This window comes from Haplochromis burtoni, unplaced genomic scaffold (genome assembly GCF_018398535.1).
Source record: "Haplochromis burtoni strain Fernald_Lab_line unplaced genomic scaffold, NCSU_Asbu1 Contig_814, whole genome shotgun sequence".
Classification (NCBI taxonomy): Eukaryota; Metazoa; Chordata; class Actinopteri; order Cichliformes; family Cichlidae; genus Haplochromis; species Haplochromis burtoni.
In genome coordinates this window covers 111798-129264 of record NW_024583175.1, presented here as the reverse complement: position 1 = coordinate 129264, position 17467 = coordinate 111798, and the positions used below count along the sequence as shown (strand labels likewise).

Sequence of the window (17467 nt, the reverse complement as noted above, 5' to 3'; positions counted from 1 at the left end):
ATTAAAATGTACCCAAAATACCACACATTTTACTTATTATTTTGAATAACAATTCATTCTATAATAAAAAAATATCAGTGTTATATGTGTTTGAAGTCGATGAATTGTTAATAAAGGTGCAAAAAGTAAACTGGAGAATAAACTGGAGTCACCTGTTTGCGAGAAATTCAGTGTCTCCTAATCAGCTTAAACCAGCCATGGCCTTCATTGTCCGGCTTATCTCCTGTGAATTTACCCTCCTGCTTATTGACAAAGGCGGCTGGATACACTCACACTTCATTATGGAGAGCAGTGACATCAGCAGATCAGTGGGTTACCAGGTTACCTGAAGAGAAGCCCAGACCATCCAATTAAAGCATACGAAGAAGAAGAACAGGATCAACTCTGCTTTAAGACGAAACTGCTTCAGTCATTGAGTCTGAGAAACAGCTGCAGCCTGCGCCTCTCTCTCTCACACACACACACGGTGAGTAGATCCAATAAACTTATGCTACAGACTTCACTTTAGACGTCATCTGACCATTTCTGCCATAAATGTGAATTTATATTTATTTAGTGAAATATTTGGAACTTTAAACGAATGTTTCCATCTTTAATCCTTAATTCTTTTGTAAGGTTTTGTCTTTGTTTAACTAGACACAACCACAAAATATACTCTGGATTACATAAAAAATAGAACGAAATAGTCAAATAGATCTAATAGATCTTAAGGAAAGCAATGGTACAATGGGCTACTGGTAGATTAAGCACCTAACAAAGACTAGTTCACTGGTAACCTGTTCAGGGTTAACGACATTTGCAACTAAGCCTTTAAACAAAATATCTGCGCGTTTCATTGAAATAGTACGCACGGAAGAACAAAATAGTTACAATGGATCACTCAACAGCAAGAACAATATTAAAAAAAATGATTTACTTAATTATATATGCTATGAGACAGACAACGGTGACAAAGACGGCTCAACTAGTTTATTTTCAGTGATAAATGATCCAATGATTCTACAAAGAGCGAGGAAAATTAGCGGCTCAAAAACCAGTAGACTGGATGAAAGTGTGTAATACACTAACCGAATAATATTATAAGCGCAGATCTCCCTGAAAACAGCAAGTCCTTTCAGGTGTGTTTTTGATACAAGGGATAACTCTTCTATTAGGAGCTGCTATTAGAAACTATTCCACCGAAATCTAAGTGTAACAGCTGACCTGTGTGACGTGCAGAACAACTGTAAATAATATTTCGCATAATATTGTAAATAAGTGTGTTGATGAAAGCAATGTTACTGTGCCACACTCGTAAATGCGCGCATTGCTCTTTTCACGTATCGGTTTCCAGCAGTCGCGTTAGTGCGTTTTGACAGACATTTCACTTTGGTTCAAAACAGATTCAATATGATGAGTCCATCAGCGCGTGCGCATTGCTGAGAAAATATTCCAGCTCAGTTCTGCTCTGTTTCGGTGAGTTTTATTACTACAGATGCAGAATTATGCTCAGCTCCGAAGACTCAGTGTGAGGGCTGAGTGAAGAGCTGCAGGACGAAGCCAAAGCAGAATCAGACATGCTTTTGTGGCATTCGCAAAGTGAATCAGAATTGCGTGAATTATTTAAATATGTCTCCCAAGATTTTGTGAAAAATACCCATAAGCACGCCTTTCGGTAGCAAAGCTACAGAAGAGGATGAGGGCCACTCGGGGGGGGGGAGATACTGAAGTGAAGTAGGATGCGCATTTTGAAATCAGCTCAAGTGAGGATTTTGGCAGTTCTCCCGCTCATGTTTTCCATTAAGGTTTTTTTTTTTTTTTAGAAAGTGAATTGGAAAAGATTATGAGGTTATTTTGGGTTTTTTGTTGTTGCTTTTCCCACTGCCCTGGGACTCACTGGAGTCACAATTTAATGAAAGCCTACAAAATTTGCGTTCCTTAGTCCCGGGGTTTTGTCTTGCAGGGAATTTCTATTGCGTATAATTACTTGCTGTTAATCTAGTTTTGCAAATACACCGTATAATTTACTCAGATAATACGTATTCGTTTAAAGGTTAAACGTTGTCATTAAGCGGGGTAAATCCTGTAAGGCCAATCCCAGGACAACAATTCCCATGGACTGAAGCCGGCGCGCTCACGGTGCTGATGCTGCTGCTGGTTAGCCAGGCAGCTAATCACTGAAGCTCCGGATAAATGGTCACATTTACGGCGTTTAACATCCACGTTAACCCGCGTTGTGTGGCGGCAGATGGACGCATAATATCGTGTGCATGTTCTTGTTGTCGTTTCGTGTAATGGAGCTGTGCCACCCGTGTACGAGCCGTGAGCAACGGATACTTGTGCAGTCTACGGTTAGCTTGCTAACGCTCCGGGGATTTTTAAGGTTTACTGTGGTTAATGGCTCTAGTCGTCAAGCTGTCGTGAGCGAGCCCTGGTTTGCTGCAGCTTCGCTTCCCCACTAGGATTACCTGACGGTCAGAGCCTCCACCAGCTCCACGATATGACTCACACACAGTGAGCCGACCAGCTGGCTGGATGGCTAGCTCTTTCGTTAGCTGCTAACCTAGGCGGTGATGCTAGCAGCCGTTCGGGTGTCGGTACCGCCAACTATCTGAAGCCATGTCTGCCCGATGTAGCTGATGTGTTGCTCGGCTTGCCAAAAGATGAAGGGCCGGGGTTATGATGCGCCTCTCCCTGCAGGAGGCGGAACATGGATGCAGAGGAAGAGCGGAGTGCACACAAAGTTTTGGATCCAATGGTGCCCTGCAGGCAGAACGGAAGGATCGGTAAGACTGGTGCCGCTGTCCTTTTTTTAATATCTCCTCTGTATTTTGTTAAGTTCTGTGTAAGGTGACCTCTCTGTCTGTGCGCAGGTACTTTGAGAACTCTCCACCGCCTGCTGAAAACCCAGAACACACTACAGATTCAGTCCATCACCCGCTCAGAATGTGCTGGTAGGTCAAATCCTGCATGGGCAGAAGCTCCCTTATTCACAAGGTTTCATTAACGGTACTTCCAGGTCATTAAAAACCAGCTGATTAAGATTTAGTTGATTAGCAGATTTTAAAAGGAGGGAGCAGCAAATCCCAGCCTTCTTTTTCCTGATTTCAAACTTGTGGACAAACAGAAGGAACGAGTCCTGGGCTTGAATAACGTTCCACATTTTTTCTGATGGATGTAAGTAAGATGCAAACCTGTAAAAGTTGTGCAGAATCTCATGATCTGCAGCTGGGGTGGCAAAGTCAATTTATATGCAGCATAAGTCCAGTTTGAGCTCAGACGGGCTTTATAGTTATTTTTTTTACATATATAAAGTTCTAATTTTTATCTTTTCAACATAAATGGTGAAAGTCAAAGTATTTATCTGTTCTAAAGAAATTGAAGTATGTACTAAACCCAAAAATCCAGCTATGAACCCGGTTTCCCTCCTTCATTGTCCAACTGTCCTGTTGACCTCCTGTGCGCTTGGCAGTAACATTGCTGGCAGTGACGTCCACTCTCCCCACACAGTGACAGAAGCACACGCCCGGGAGAATACATGTGCATTAGCACAGATAGAATAGTATCTTTGCAAACAGTGAAGTTCCAATTTAAAACCGAAACTATTACAGATAGAAACACCTTCCTTCTGTTGTCTCTCGGTTTTAGGCAGGAAACTGCAAAGAGGTAGATTAAATTAAATATGAATCTAATAATACAATTGATTTCAAATCTTCAGTTCACAAACTGTCTGTGTAAAACTAGTATGAATTACAGCGTAGTTTTGGAGAAGTGTTTCATCCTTCATTCCTCAACTTGACTTTAAACCTTTGGAGTGTTTGCAGATTTGGGGAAAATGGTACCGTAACACTAGGGCTGCACAATTAATCGTTAGAAAATCACGATCTCAATTCATACTTATGTGCGATCTCATTTCCAAGTGACAATGATTTTTTTAGAAAAAAAAAGTAAAAGATGACGATTGTACTGCATTTTGATCCTGGACATAAGCTGCATGAAAACAAGCGCTCACTCTTCCTGCTCAACAAATGACAAGGGCGGAGCCTTATACCAAGATACAGAAGTCAGCTGGCAGGGAAAAAAACAACGGAGAGCACCTGAGAGATGAGGAAGCTGTAAAGGCCAAGAAAGTGACAGGAGAAAATCCGTCCCGGTCAACCACCCAAACATCAATAACGGGAACCTACAGCGCTTCCCCATACCCGTCGAACTCCCGCAGGCACAAAGAAATTATGGAGGCTATCACTTATCACCTGACCAAAGATATGGCTCCCATCAACACTGTGCAAAACGAGGGATTTAGGAAAATGATCAACACCCTAGACAAACGCTACACAGTGCCGTCCCGCAACTATGTTTCTATTGTTGCACTACCTGCTCTAAACACGCAGCGTCGAGCAACGGTGGAGACGGAATTTCAAGCAGTACAACATTTTGCGGCAACGACAAAATGTGAGACATTTGTTGTTTTTGTGTTCAGTCTCAACTGTTACGAAGTTGATGTGCAGTTAATAAGTGCAATAAATATTTATATTGGAAAAGAAAATCGTGAGAGAATCGTGATCTCAATTCTAAACCAAAAAATCGTGATTCTCATTTTATGCAAAATCGTGCAGCCCTACTTAACACACAATTTTAAACTGTTGTCTGTGAATGAGAATTCTTTTCATGTCGTCTCCACAAATACCGGAGAGGAGAAGTTCTGTTGTTTGCCTTTTGATCTCACATGCGGCCTCCTGGGTGTTTCAGGTTCCTGTCCGAATCTAATGATGAGTAGGAGCGAGCATGCCGATGCAAGGCCCGTGCCCGTGGCCCTCACCCCCCAGCTCCCTGCCAGAGCCCACCGGCCTCTCTGTGTGTCGGTGTCCTCCGACAGCAGCGGACGCTTCAAGGCTCTGGAGACGCAGGAGTGGAAGAACAACCTCAAAGCTCAGGTACACAAACATCTGCTGCTATGTCCTCAGCAGGAGTTGAGGTACATCTGGATCCTGAAACATCTTCATATTAAAAAAAACCGGCGTTTCTAAAAGAATGAGTTTGTAACTGTGGACTAGTGTTCACATACAAAAATAGGCACATCTATGCTTTTATGTCTATAACTAAATATCATTAATCAATTAAAGAACAACAAGAAAATAATGAAAAGAAGTAGGAACATTTTGGAAATCTTGCTGAAAATATTTGAATAAACTGAAAGTAGAACAGATGCGTCTGGGTGATGGATGTCGTCTTAATAAATCAATCTGATAGCAGTGTAGGTCACAGAAGATGCTGATTAGTTTCCTCTTTTTCTAGCAGAAAGGTGACAGGGTTCTTAAAGCTTGCGGCTGTATTTCTACTTCAGTAGATCCAAATGAAACTCCATGTGGAGTTTAACTCCTCGCAGCGTGGAAGGGTGTAGAGAAAGGATTTCAAATGGGTCCATATCATATGTTGGAAGCACTGAGGAATCTGTGTTTCCTGGCTTTTTTATGAAGGGGGGAGCAGGCACTGCTATGGACTTCTCAGGTCTGGTTGGTGTGACAAACTGCTGTGAGAGTTGTTATCCATGTTTCATTTGTGTCTGTGTTGCAGATGGAGAAGGCTCACAGTGCAGGAGCAGCCAGCAGCACGGGTTCTCTGGAACGAGCGTCCCTGTTCTGCGCCTCTGCTTCTACCACAGTGTCCAGCTCCGGCCTGTCCAGCCCTGTGGAGATACTCAACAAGAGCAAGTCCTCTAGCCGCTTCTCTCTCTTCTCGCCGCCCTGGAACAGCAGCTCAGAGTCCGACTCCAACCCGCCGTCCCGCTCCGGCTCTAAGAAGCTCCGCAACTACAGCCGGAGAGCCGCCACGGGGCCGGCCGGAGCGAGGGGCCCTGATACGCCAGAGCCCAAACCCAGTGGTCCCGAACACTTCCAATACTCGGAGCCCGTCATCTCCAAGGTGACCGATTACATCTATGTCGGCAACCTAAACGCAGCGTACAATGGCCGTACGCTGTGCCGCAACAACATCGATAGCATCATCGACATGAGCAGTGCTCCAGGAGAATCGGCCCCCTCCCTTAGCCTCATACCCTGCACCTGCTCTCGTGGCGCTCGCCACAGCTGGTCCCGCCTCAAAGTGGACATCGGAGATGTGCCGGACGCTCTGGGCGATGGCCCGTCGCTGAAGCAGCGCTGTTTCGAGGACATCAACGAGTGCATCAACGCCTCCACGGAGAAGCGGAAGCGCGTCCTGGTCCACTGTCGGGACGGCTACTCTCTGGCGCCCACGTGCATCATCCAGTACCTGATGGTGAAGCAGAACATGAGGCTGATCGCTGCCTATGAGCTGCTGAGGGCCAAGTACCCGGTCAACATCAGAGAGTGCCACCAAAACGTCCTTGTGAGCCTGGAGAGGGCGCTGCGGCCCGGCGGAAACATTGACCCTGAGTGCTTCAAACAGGCCATCTCACGCAAAGTGGCGTGGACCTGATTTTGTTTCCCATCATGCTCAGCTGCTGCTCGACGCCCTCTCTGCTCCTCCCACAGTATTGGATCCTTTCATACAGACAACCAAGGGCAGCTGTAGACTGATCACATGGATATTATTGTCCCCACTTGTGGTTGTGAGAATTTGATGTATTTCCTCTTCAGACCTGTAAATGTGACCTGGCCGTGATTTCCTCCTTCATACTCGCCAAATAGGAGACGCAATAGACTTTGCTGTAGTGTGCAAAGCTTCTCGGTATAACAGTGTGATAGTGTTGGCTGTATAGTTGATATAGTCCTGCTTCAGTTCTGTGCCACACCGTCGTGTTGCTGTTCTATATCAGGGGAATTTCTTACCGGGTGATCTCAGGAGATTATTGATGTCATACTAGAACCGTGTCAGTGGTCGTTAGATTATCCTGCAGCTTCGTTCACACGTGGAATCAAAAATGCAGCTCGGAGAGTTGGGAAGAGTTCCGCAACAGGTCCAAAAGGGTTATAAAGCCGTTGCACGTTCACGTTATGCATCCAGCTGGCACCACGGCCACTGTAGGAGCTCTTCCACTTCCTGTTAATTCCATTGCACCGATGTTTGCTGCAGATCAGACGAGAGCGCATAAGAGTTAATGGAACCAAAAGGCTAAAATGGTTATGTCCCCACAAGAGCCCACATTTGATTTTAACTTTGAAAAATGGTGAACGGATAATGATAAAGTCTCTGAACTTGAATAAAACGCGTTTATGTCTTTTAAGAAGCCGATCTGGTCCATAAAATAGATTGGTCCTGATTGGTCAGATAAGGATGTCTGATAGGATAGCACCCATTTCTAAACAATAACTTGATAGTTTAACCCCCAAACAGCCTCTTCCATGTTTGTATAAGTAGCAGCCGTGCTGTGACGTCTCTAATACTCACAGAAATGCCTTTTTAAACTCAAATATATAGTTTGTGTGTTCTTTATTTTTCTTAAAATCAAGATTAACATTTCCCGATGAAAAATACTTATTCAGCAAAATTGATCTTGGAGGGCTGCATCATTTTGGGCTATTGCCCAGGTTCAGTAAGACGAGCACCAGAGCGTGGTACAACTCGTAACTGTAGCTCAGTGCAACTAAAAGAAAGGACGCACTTGCTGAGCAAAGTTGAACTACAAAAATCAAACCAATTGCAGATTGAGTCGGGTTATCGCAAATATGTTTGCCCAATTGCTCAGCCTAGAGTTTGCCTTTTATGGACGACTCAATAAAGCAAAGTATGCCTGGATGCACAAAAACACTGCTGCATGTTGAAAACGACCTTTCAGGTGTAACCTAGTCGTGTAAATCCAGTGTGACATCTGGTGGCGGTAATTCCACTGGTGAGACATGTAAGCCTGTAAAGGATGATTTTCTTTCTCGCTTTAAGATGTGAAATAACTGTAGAAGCAAGCGACCACGTGGAACGTCTTACAACATGGACTCTGTTACCAGCCTGAATATTGGGCGAGGGCTGTAATGTATCTGTTTAGTGCCCTTTTTACACGAATCATTTTACGTAAAGACAGCCCAAAAGGTTTAGTAGAACTAATAGAAAAAAGACAGCAATGTCCTGATAAAATAACTGTTGCTGTAATGTAAATGAGGTCACCTGTGATTCAGTACTCTCCCACTATTACGGTAGTTTCTCAGCGAGTTAACCCAGCGCAGCGTCACTTTGCGTTGTCTATATGCACATTAGAAAACCTAAAGATGCAACAAACTGGAATTGCACCAGTAGGGGTTGAAAATTCCTTCAGCTGTGCTTGGAATGGTCATGGCTTTCAAATATTTGAATGCTTATTAAATTCTAAGTGTATCTGTTATCTTCAAATACATATTTCCCCCTGTTTTTGTTTTTTCTAGTGAGCTACTGTAACATGTTACTACTATGTGCAGATGGCTGTAAGACGTAGTTGGTGGTCACCATTAAACAACTAAATAGACTAAAGGTCGGCCAGAGCTCATGTTGTGTAGGAAAGGTCGGACCGTTCAGCAGAAGCTGCTCACGAGACTGTCTTCTGTTAATTATTTTAGCTCATTGACTTTAATTATGCACTGCATAGAAACGTGTATGTATATCAGTGGATTTATACTTCTGCTCTCCACGTATGTAGTTTTTGCAAACCCTCTACTGTAACACATTGAATTGATGCAGTGGAGTGGAAGACAGTGATTCAGCTCGATGAGAATGGTATAGAATTGTTTTACTAAGTAAGTCCACTGCAAAGTCCACCAGGTAGAGCTAACATGTCGCAAGCTAGCCACAACTGCACGCAGTCGTTTGAGAAGTCATCACTCTTTGCTTAGAAATGTCCACCCTAGTTTTTACCCAGAGAACCTCTTCACAAATTTACTGTCTAAGTTTTAATGTGAGCTGCAGACTTGGGCTGATGCTGGAGATCCATTTAAGAAAACGTTTTAGTGCCAACTGTAAGTGAGGAGGCATTGCTTGTTTGGAGATCTATAGCTGATAAAGTCTTAGTTTGGAGTGTCATAGTAGATGAAATATGGACTTGGGTTGAAACCCAAACAAACCGTCTGTACTCCAGCCAATGGAGGACATGCATGCTTTTTGTTATCTTTAGATCTACAGCCGCTTCCTGGATTATGTTGCAGTTTCATCTTCTTCTGTCTTAAAAGGGAACTTTTGCACATGGACACTTTGTGTTGCTTCTGACCTTTTTGTGCCGTTATCTATCTTTTGTGTGCTTATTTTTTATTAATTTTTTTTCCCCGCTGAGGTCATACTCGACAGGATGAACGGTCCCTCTTGTCCTCTGTGAGGAAGACTTGAGCCTTGTTTTTAGTGACAGTTCGCTGAAATGTCTTTAGGAGTGTGGCTCTGTGAATTTGAACTTTGGTGTGCGGTGAAGTTGAGTGACATGCATCTCTTATCAGTATTAGTGCACCATCATTGCTGAACTGCGATTCGGGGTTTATGCATGGCAAGAGGTAATTTTTTTTTCTTTACTTTTTCGCTCCACTGCTTACAGAACTGTCTAAAAAGAAGAGTATTAAAGTTTCCCTGTGAATGTTTAAAGACACTTAACATGACTGAGTTTCACAATGAGGAAAAATGAGACAATGTTCATTAAAAGTAACCAAATGAAGGTGTTAACAGTAGTCAGGGCTTTGAAGTCATGAGTCTTTCACCTGTCAAATTCTTCTTAACCTACAAATATTTTGTTAAATGTCAGAAAATGGTGAAAATGACCTTTTCAGAGGTACTGTTTTGTCTTTAAAGGTACCCTTTTTATTTACCATTTGCAAATGTCACCACCAGGGAGCAGCTTTTTAACAGCAGGTGTATTAAAACATGTTCAGATGTGTGCTGCTGTTCGTTAAACTTCCAACGTTTCTCTCAGCCCCGTTTCCTCTAGATGATTTGCATTTTACCAGGTTAGCTGTGGGAATCTGCTCTTGGGTAACTCACTGTGCCATCCTGTGGTACTACACGAAACAACGGCATAGGCCTGTTTTAACATCAGTTGATGTCGCTTCAACACAGTGCACAGATATGTTTGACAAATTCAAAGCAGTTGCTTCTTTACATTCTGTGGGTCTAGTTGGTTTTTAAGTAAATATATAAGCAGCCTTAATGCCTCAGCTGTGAAAGGCTGATGGTGTATTGTCACCACACCAAATTTCTGAAGTCAAGTTCTATAGTTGTATCTAATAAAAATCTTGTATAAGTTTGAATCACAGTGACCTTGACCTGAAGGTCAGAGGTCAGCTTTTCTGAAAATCATCTAGGAATTTGAAGTTTATACAATAGACACATCTACTAAGAGGCTAAAAGGATAGCACTGGCAATTGCCTTTTTTTGCGTGTGTTAAATTAATGAATTTAGGAGTACCTTTAAATACAAAAAACATTTGCACCAGGAAAGCATCACCATTTCTGGCTGTAATCACTTTAGTTATATCTTTAATGCTTACGCAGGCGTGTATATCAAAAATAGCAAGTATTGTGGAGGACCAGAACTGCCAAAATTAAAAATGAAATAATGACTCAGTAAAGTGTTAAAAATATTAAAATCAAATGTAGGCTTCATTTCATAAACTGTGACATTAATTCATATCTTTGTTTCCTAAACTTACCGTTTTTCGATTTTCCTTTTCGTTCAATTTTAAGCTTAATTTGGGGGTTTTCAGGCCTTTGATTAGACAGTGCAGTACAGAGGAAAGAAGGATGAGAGGAAGCGACACATCAAATGACCTGGGACATACCACTGAAATGAACAAAACAAAATCAAAAAAACATAAGGAATTTTAAATTAATTGTAAAGGAAATAAAAAAAGAAGTCATTTTTTAAATTAATGTGCATTTTGATATTTTAGGTGTAATAACATAGATGTATATATGAGGTCTTTTATTTTTGATTAATTTGGTCTTCCATACATGCATCTGCTTGTAGTAATCATCTGTGAACTGTAGGAGGTAGAGCCAGGTGGAAGGACTCTTAAGGAGCCATACTGTTTAGATGTCAGTGAGTGAGCAGACGGTAACAAAGGTTGAACACTAGTGGGGATGTATTTACCACCTGCTCTCATCAATCAGCACTATCCTGCCCTCTCATTGGTAGGCGGCGCACTTGCTTGCCTCAAAGTTGAGGAAAGTGCTGAACCTCCCACTTCTCACCCCGAGCGGTTATTTTGCCAGTCATTGCTTGAAAAAGTTGAATGTCATTGAGTCTTGATGGTCTTTGGTCACCACATCACTGCTAGACACTTCCTTTTTAGCCAATTTATTGAACCCTTGTACAAAAATATATATATTGTTAGGACAGAGTGTTAGCCATACAGAAATTAGCTCGTTGCCAAATTCTCACTTAAATGGGAGTGTAACATCGGATGGTCCATGTATTTTCGTAAGGGGGAAATGGACCAGTGTCCTTTGCAAAAAGTGTGAGAATTACTGGTTTCAATGTTGAAACCACTGCTGTGGGTATCATGTGAACTACCGCAAGATATTCACCAATGACTTCCATATTTAGCTCAGATTCTATCTGAAGTCTGTCAACATGTGGGCTGGTTGTTAAATGGCATCAAGGCAGAACTGGTACTCCCATCACTGCTGACTGGGTTTTATTTTGCTTGTAGTTTCATTTTTATTTTTATTTTTTCCATATATATATATATTTTTTTTGGTGGGGGGGTCTTAGTCAAATTTGGTATCGCACAGGCCGCCACGCTGACCCTGGCATCACAGTTCATGTGATGGAGTAGAATCTAAAAGTATGGTGCCTTCATTTGGAGTCATCTCATGAGCGTTCGGTGACATTTGCACACTTTGTATGACTTTAACTTCTAGATATCTTGTAAGATGTTGAATATTTTTGGATGTTTTATTTTGAAAAAGAAGAAGAAAAAAGACATTTGTGTGACTCGTCCTTGCTGTGATATATTTGCAGACTTTAGTGTATAGTAGCGGTGAGACTGAAACGGATTCTATATTTGACAGATGTTTTGACGCTCGTGTAGTGGAAACGATCATCAACAGATTCTTTTTCTTTCTTTTTTTCCCCGTCGTCGTAAACTCTCGCCATCACAATCATCATATCAGACTGAATAGGTTTTCTAACTCGTTCTCTCAGGTGATTTCTCAGTATCCCAGAATGTTCTCAATGAATACGATGTGATTCAGAAATGTGAAGCAATGTATTTCTCATGTCGTGTTTATTAATCAGATTTAATTTGCACTGTTGAAATATTAAAGAAACTGATGTATCTAACAGCTGCTCATGTGTTGGAAGTGATTTGAGCACACACAGCTCTGTTATGTTGAAGCCGTTCAGAGTTGGTGTTGTGTGCACGCTTAGTGAGAAGCACAGACTGATAATGGACACAGCCACTGTGATGTCACCCATTACCATTTAAGAAATTAGCTCATTGCTAAATGTTGATTTGTAAGCCACTCCCACCCTGGAAGTTCCCTGAATAAGCACAATGTGGAGGTCAAACTGTCTCCTGTTGCTTCGTTTGTGCCCTGGTTCCTCTGACATGCACTAAAGAACTAAGTTCCTTCAATCAGGAAATTTCCTGCAGTGGAGCCAGAGAAAGAAAATGACAGACATCCAGAGAATACGAGACAATATGAGATCCGAATGATCAAAATCTCCAGGTTCCTGCTGGAGTATTTGGAGAGAACCCGGCCATGTGGCGACAGTGCTGTCCACTTCCTCTCGTACAGCCCGCTCACCTGCAGTGTCACATTTTGTACTTTCTGCTTCACTAATTATGTTCCAGATCTAAATCTTAACATTAAATATAATAAAAGGTTATAGTATAAACGATGAAGCTACCAAGCAGATTTCAGATATGTTGAAATGAGTTCCAGCTGTAACAGCTGCACGATCGCTTCTGAATACAAAACACTTATGTAATGCAAAGCAATTATCAGACTCGTGTGCAGCGCCACTTTCTGTGTAATACGCCTGAATGAGGGCACAGGGCTGCACAAGAGCATGAAAATTGTTCCCAGTGTAGTCTTTATTCTCCCTCTGCTGCCACATTAACAAAAAAGCCTCGTTTTGAGCCACTGGTAGAGCTTCAGCAGCATATCAGAGCATGAAAACAGCAGATTGCATGGAACTGTCATGTCACCTCTCCTCAGATAAACCTTTTTTTTTTTATTTCTCATCTATTGCCTTATTAAGAGGAAAAACAGGAAACAGTGGGGAGTTCCCGCTCTGTTTTTTTTCCCTCCTGCACTGAAATGTAGAAAGTGCTTGGCCACCTTCTGTTAACAGCTTCTTAATTGTATCCTTCAGCCAGGGTCTTGACAACATTGCTCTGCCCTCCCACCTGCTGTCTCCTTAACTTTCATCAGTCCTGCTCTGTGATCTCCTGAAAAACTGCCTAAAACCCCTCGACCCTGTAAATATACCAGAGGAATATATGCTGTTTGATTTGCAACTTCTGCGTTTCGACTCAGTACAGGAGCGACTTCCTTTTTGGGGGTAGGAAGAGAATAATTCAATAAGCAAAGCAATCTGGGCAGAAGGGGTTATTTATAATGACGAGATAGGGCGGGGAGATTCTCAGGGGGTGAGGAGGGGAGGTCAGATATAATATTTCAGGTGCTGGATCCCATTGGTCGGTGAAAAAGTTGCCTTCCATAAAGAGAAAGATGGGGTTCCCTTTGCCTTTTGGGAATGCAGTATATATACCAACTTATAGCACCAGGAACGAGGCTGCTTCCCAAATCGGTTGGTCATTTCTGTTTTCCTCATCAGCCAAAAGGTGAGAAATCTCTTAGACTACCTTTTGGACAGATCTCGTTCTGTTGCAGTTCATTGAAGGGATCTTTTTTTTTTTTAAAAAAAGCTAAAGCTAAACTTGTGATGTGGTGAGAGGAAACGAGCTCATTAGAAAGTGTCACTGCAGGATGATGATGATGACGATGGTGATGAGAAGCTTTTTAATGCCAGTATGGTTTGTTTTGGGGTGACGCTGTCTGCGCTCCAGGTGTGAAGTGCAGTGTGATGAGGTGTGCTGGTGCAAATGGACTCTCGCGTTTGGAAAGTGATAGTCCCAGTGTTTCTCGCCGTGTCATCACAGAGGTCGTGTGTCACATTTATCTGGTCTAATGCAATCAGCTCCATGTTTTATACAGATAAGCTCCAATACATGGAAACATCAGCATCCAAAACATAATTGAACGCAGTGAAATGTCATCTGTTTTGTATTTGTAGAAAGAACAAAACTCTTCTTTATGTAACTCAGTGGGACTGAGTCACCTGTAAACACTCTGAGAGCTCCAGCACCTGTAGCTGTCACAGGTCCAACCAAAGTGCGACAGCTGCACAGAAGAAGTGCACCGATGGTGTTCTGCCTTGCGAGTAATTAGAAATGCGTTACATTTTCAACTCTCTGTGATCCTTCAGTGGTTGTTTTGTGGTACGTTGTGTCATTATCCCAAAAGAAAAGCTTAAAGTCACTTCAAACATGTGCTCTCCCTTTTGTATCATCAGTACTTTTTTCTTCTCATGGTTTAAATTTCTGATGTTTGGAGTTTGCGAGTTCTAAAAAGTTGAGTGTTGTTGAGAAATGGTGGGAGTTTGAAGGCATCAAAATAACTTTAAATTTATTGTTTTTTCTTGAGACCATCTTGAGATCCGCATCTTTTAACTGATGATGATGATGATGTGTGTGTGTGTGTTATTCCATAGAAATATTAAGCTTTTTATTGGATTCTGTTTTAATACTTTGAATGCTAGAAAGCTTGGATGAGATTAAAAAAAGAAGAAAGGTTCAAACTGCAGATTTATGCAAAGTGAAGCTACGATTCTGTATTCTGGGCTGAATCTGGGTTAATTTTGTCATTTGCAGGAATGTCTTGTTGGTCCAACCTGGACCAAAAGTCACGATGTAGGCCTGATACTATTTAGAGCAAATGTAGTGTGTGCTGTTGGTAGCCCAAAAATCAAGAGCTGGGGGCAAGAAAGGTTTTGCAATTATTGTGTGGACCACATGTGGTCCAAATGCCACAAACAAGCTTGCCATCTATGCCATATAAGGTGCACCTAAGTTAAGCCAGTTGGACTCACCCTTAGTCTGTACCATCAATCAGGGCTGAATGTGGCCCAGAGAAACTACAGATTGTGGACCACATTTGCGCTAAACATTTATTGCTAGTTGAGTACTGAGTACCTAAGGAAGATTCTTGATTCTTCTTGGTTAAAAATGGCAGGGTCCTTATTTCCCTCCTCTCGGTCTGGGTGCAGCGATTGTTGATCTGGATTGTTCTGCTCAGTCTCTATTTTCAGAGAAGGCATTTCATGACTTAGTCATGTCTGAGATGTTTGCACCAACACAGGAGGTATCAAGTTTTTCTTAATAATCTTCCAGAAGACAGACAAGGGAACCCAGGGGGGGACAACAGACCCAAAATCCTGATCCTAATTTAGCCTAGAGGCTTTTCCTCAAGTCGGTGTCGTGTTTCTCCTAAGTGGAGTTATTCTTTCCAATAGAAGCATTCTTGAACTGTTTCTCAGTCTGACCCCACTTTAACCTGCCTTCCTTCCCAATCTTTCTGTTAGCCCATGACTTCCCAGTTATTTCCTAATAATTAACCATTCTTGTTTCCCCTGATGTTTCTCTGCAGGGTTTTGAACCCAAACAAACACCAAGATGTCGGGGTGAGTACTTCTGTCTTGTTTTTACATAAGTCTGAAAAAGTTCTTAAACATTTTGAAGTAAAAAAAATCATCTATCTAAGCTGATTTTGAATTTTGAAGTTTGCTTATGACAAACGGATTGATTTTCTTTTAGGAAAAAAGTGTCATCAAGTCGTAAGCATCAGCTGAAGGTAAAAGCTCTTTTGCAATCTGAACTATTTGGAATCTGCATGTACACTCGATGTGACATGTACGTTATTTTTTTTGAAGAGTTTGATGCTGTCCATCGCTAAAGGTATACTGGAGGAGGAAGAAAGAGAGCGAGAGGAGGCAAAGAGGAGGTACATAGCTGAGACCTGTCCTCCTGTGTCCATGCCCAGGACCATGCAGGAGCTGCAGGCATGTCACAAAAGAACACCAACACTTGTGCTGAGGATGTCACACAGACTAGCGACCTGGCTCGTTAATGACCATTTCATGTCCAGCATTTGTGCTCTAATATGCATCTCTGTTGGGTAACGTCTGGAAAAGTTCATAGTTGCAGTGCATGTGTAACAATGGCTTTTGCATCTGTGCTCAGGATCTGTGCAAGGAGATCCACCGCAAGATCGACGGGATCGATGAGGAGCGATACGACCTGGAGATGAAAGTCAACAAAGCCAACAAAGAGGTAGAATATAACCCTGCGGAACCTGCCGTGCGTCCATCATCAGAAGCTCGGGCTGTGCTTTGTTTGAACATTTAAACTAAGGTATCGGTTGATGGTGAAGTCTTCCATGGGGCAGAAGGATGTCATGTCAGATTTAGGGAGTGTGAATAAAATTATGTAAAACACAGCACCGCTGCCCAGATGGCAAACCTTCTACTTTTTTTCACCCGACACTTTAAATGTTCTGATGATTAAATAAAACTGGAATATCCAGTGCTTTTGATCAAATTCCATGCTGAAGAACGTTCATCATGGTCTCTGTAATCTGCTTTTCCAGATCGATGACCTGAAGATTAAAGTCCAGGACCTGATGGGCAAGTTTAAGAAGCCCGTGCTGAAGAAAGTACGCATGTCTGCAGACGCCATGCTGAAAGCTCTGCTAGGCTCCAAACACACAGTTAACCTGGACCTGAGAGCCAACCTGAAGCAGGTCAAGAAGGAGGTGAAGGACGAGGTGAGGACCTGGTTGGATGCATATTTTATAAATGTGTTTGTTGTTGTCTCAAAAGCAGCAGCCAGTAATATTTATCAATGTGCATTTATCATTTGATGCTATATTTTTTAGGTTTCTAACATTTTGTCACTTAACCAACGTTTAATCAAAATTCATTAAATAGCAACGACATTTGATTCTTCTTTTGGTCATATTTGGTCGTGACTAACACTGTTGAGTCTCAGGGTCCGCACATCGGTCTACATTGTACTGAACAGATCCCATGTGTGTTGTGACATTTGGGCCACATCTGGCCATATAACACTTGTCAACACCCTAATAGAGCGGTAACTGCAAAAGGTGATCGAGATCATGCCCAAATATTTCTGCTTTTGGTGAAATGTGCCTTTTATCGCTGTATTCAAATGAAAACAGTTTATTAGACTCTAACTTGGTGTATGAGGCTGAGATTATTCTCTGACACTGTTTAATTAAAGCACCTAACCTGGCTCTCTTTTTTGGTTGTGTTTTAGGACAAAGATCTCCGTGATGTCGGCGACTGGCGCAAAAACATTGAAGACAAATCCGGCATGGATGGGAGGAAGAAGATGTTTGAGGCTGAGGCCTAAACAATGCTTAAGAGTATTTTTAGTTTCTGTTTGTCACTGACAGGCTTAATGTGACGATTAGAAAGCACACAACCATTTTTGATCCTGTAAACATTTTTACTGAATAAACAAACAATTCCTGCTGAA

General features: G+C 42.1%; 1 protein-coding gene and 1 long non-coding RNA gene across 4 annotated transcripts in view; one reads left to right on the top strand and one right to left on the bottom strand.

Annotated features, from left to right (window-relative positions):
* Window positions 1–2559, bottom strand: part of LOC102303647 — an 8956-nt gene extending 6397 nt beyond the window's left edge. For both annotated transcript variants that reach the window (XR_001335880.2, XR_006053321.1), the window contains exons 1-2: window positions 2448–2559; window positions 153–325 (exon numbers count right to left, since the gene is read on the bottom strand). This is a non-coding gene — a long non-coding RNA (uncharacterized LOC102303647). The remainder of the gene's footprint in view (window positions 1–152; window positions 326–2447) is intronic.
* On the top strand, window positions 1726–17467 carry LOC102304569 (troponin I, fast skeletal muscle). 2 transcript variants are annotated; one of them, XM_005950600.3, is made up of 7 exons: window positions 13594–13693; window positions 15558–15591; window positions 15725–15761; window positions 15841–15969; window positions 16151–16240; window positions 16557–16733; window positions 17246–17467. In XM_005950600.3, exons 2-7 carry the CDS (start codon window positions 15584–15586, stop codon window positions 17339–17341), a joined length of 537 nt encoding a protein of 178 aa, XP_005950662.1. In that variant the 5' UTR covers window positions 13594–13693; window positions 15558–15583; the 3' UTR covers window positions 17342–17467. The 2 variants fall into 2 exon arrangements, with proteins under 2 accessions (XP_042071687.1, XP_005950662.1); XM_042215753.1 differs by lacking the exons at window positions 15725–15761; window positions 15841–15969; window positions 16151–16240; window positions 16557–16733; window positions 17246–17467 and adding exons at window positions 1726–2765; window positions 2853–2933; window positions 4729–4913 and having other exon boundaries at window positions 5554–13693; window positions 15558–15592.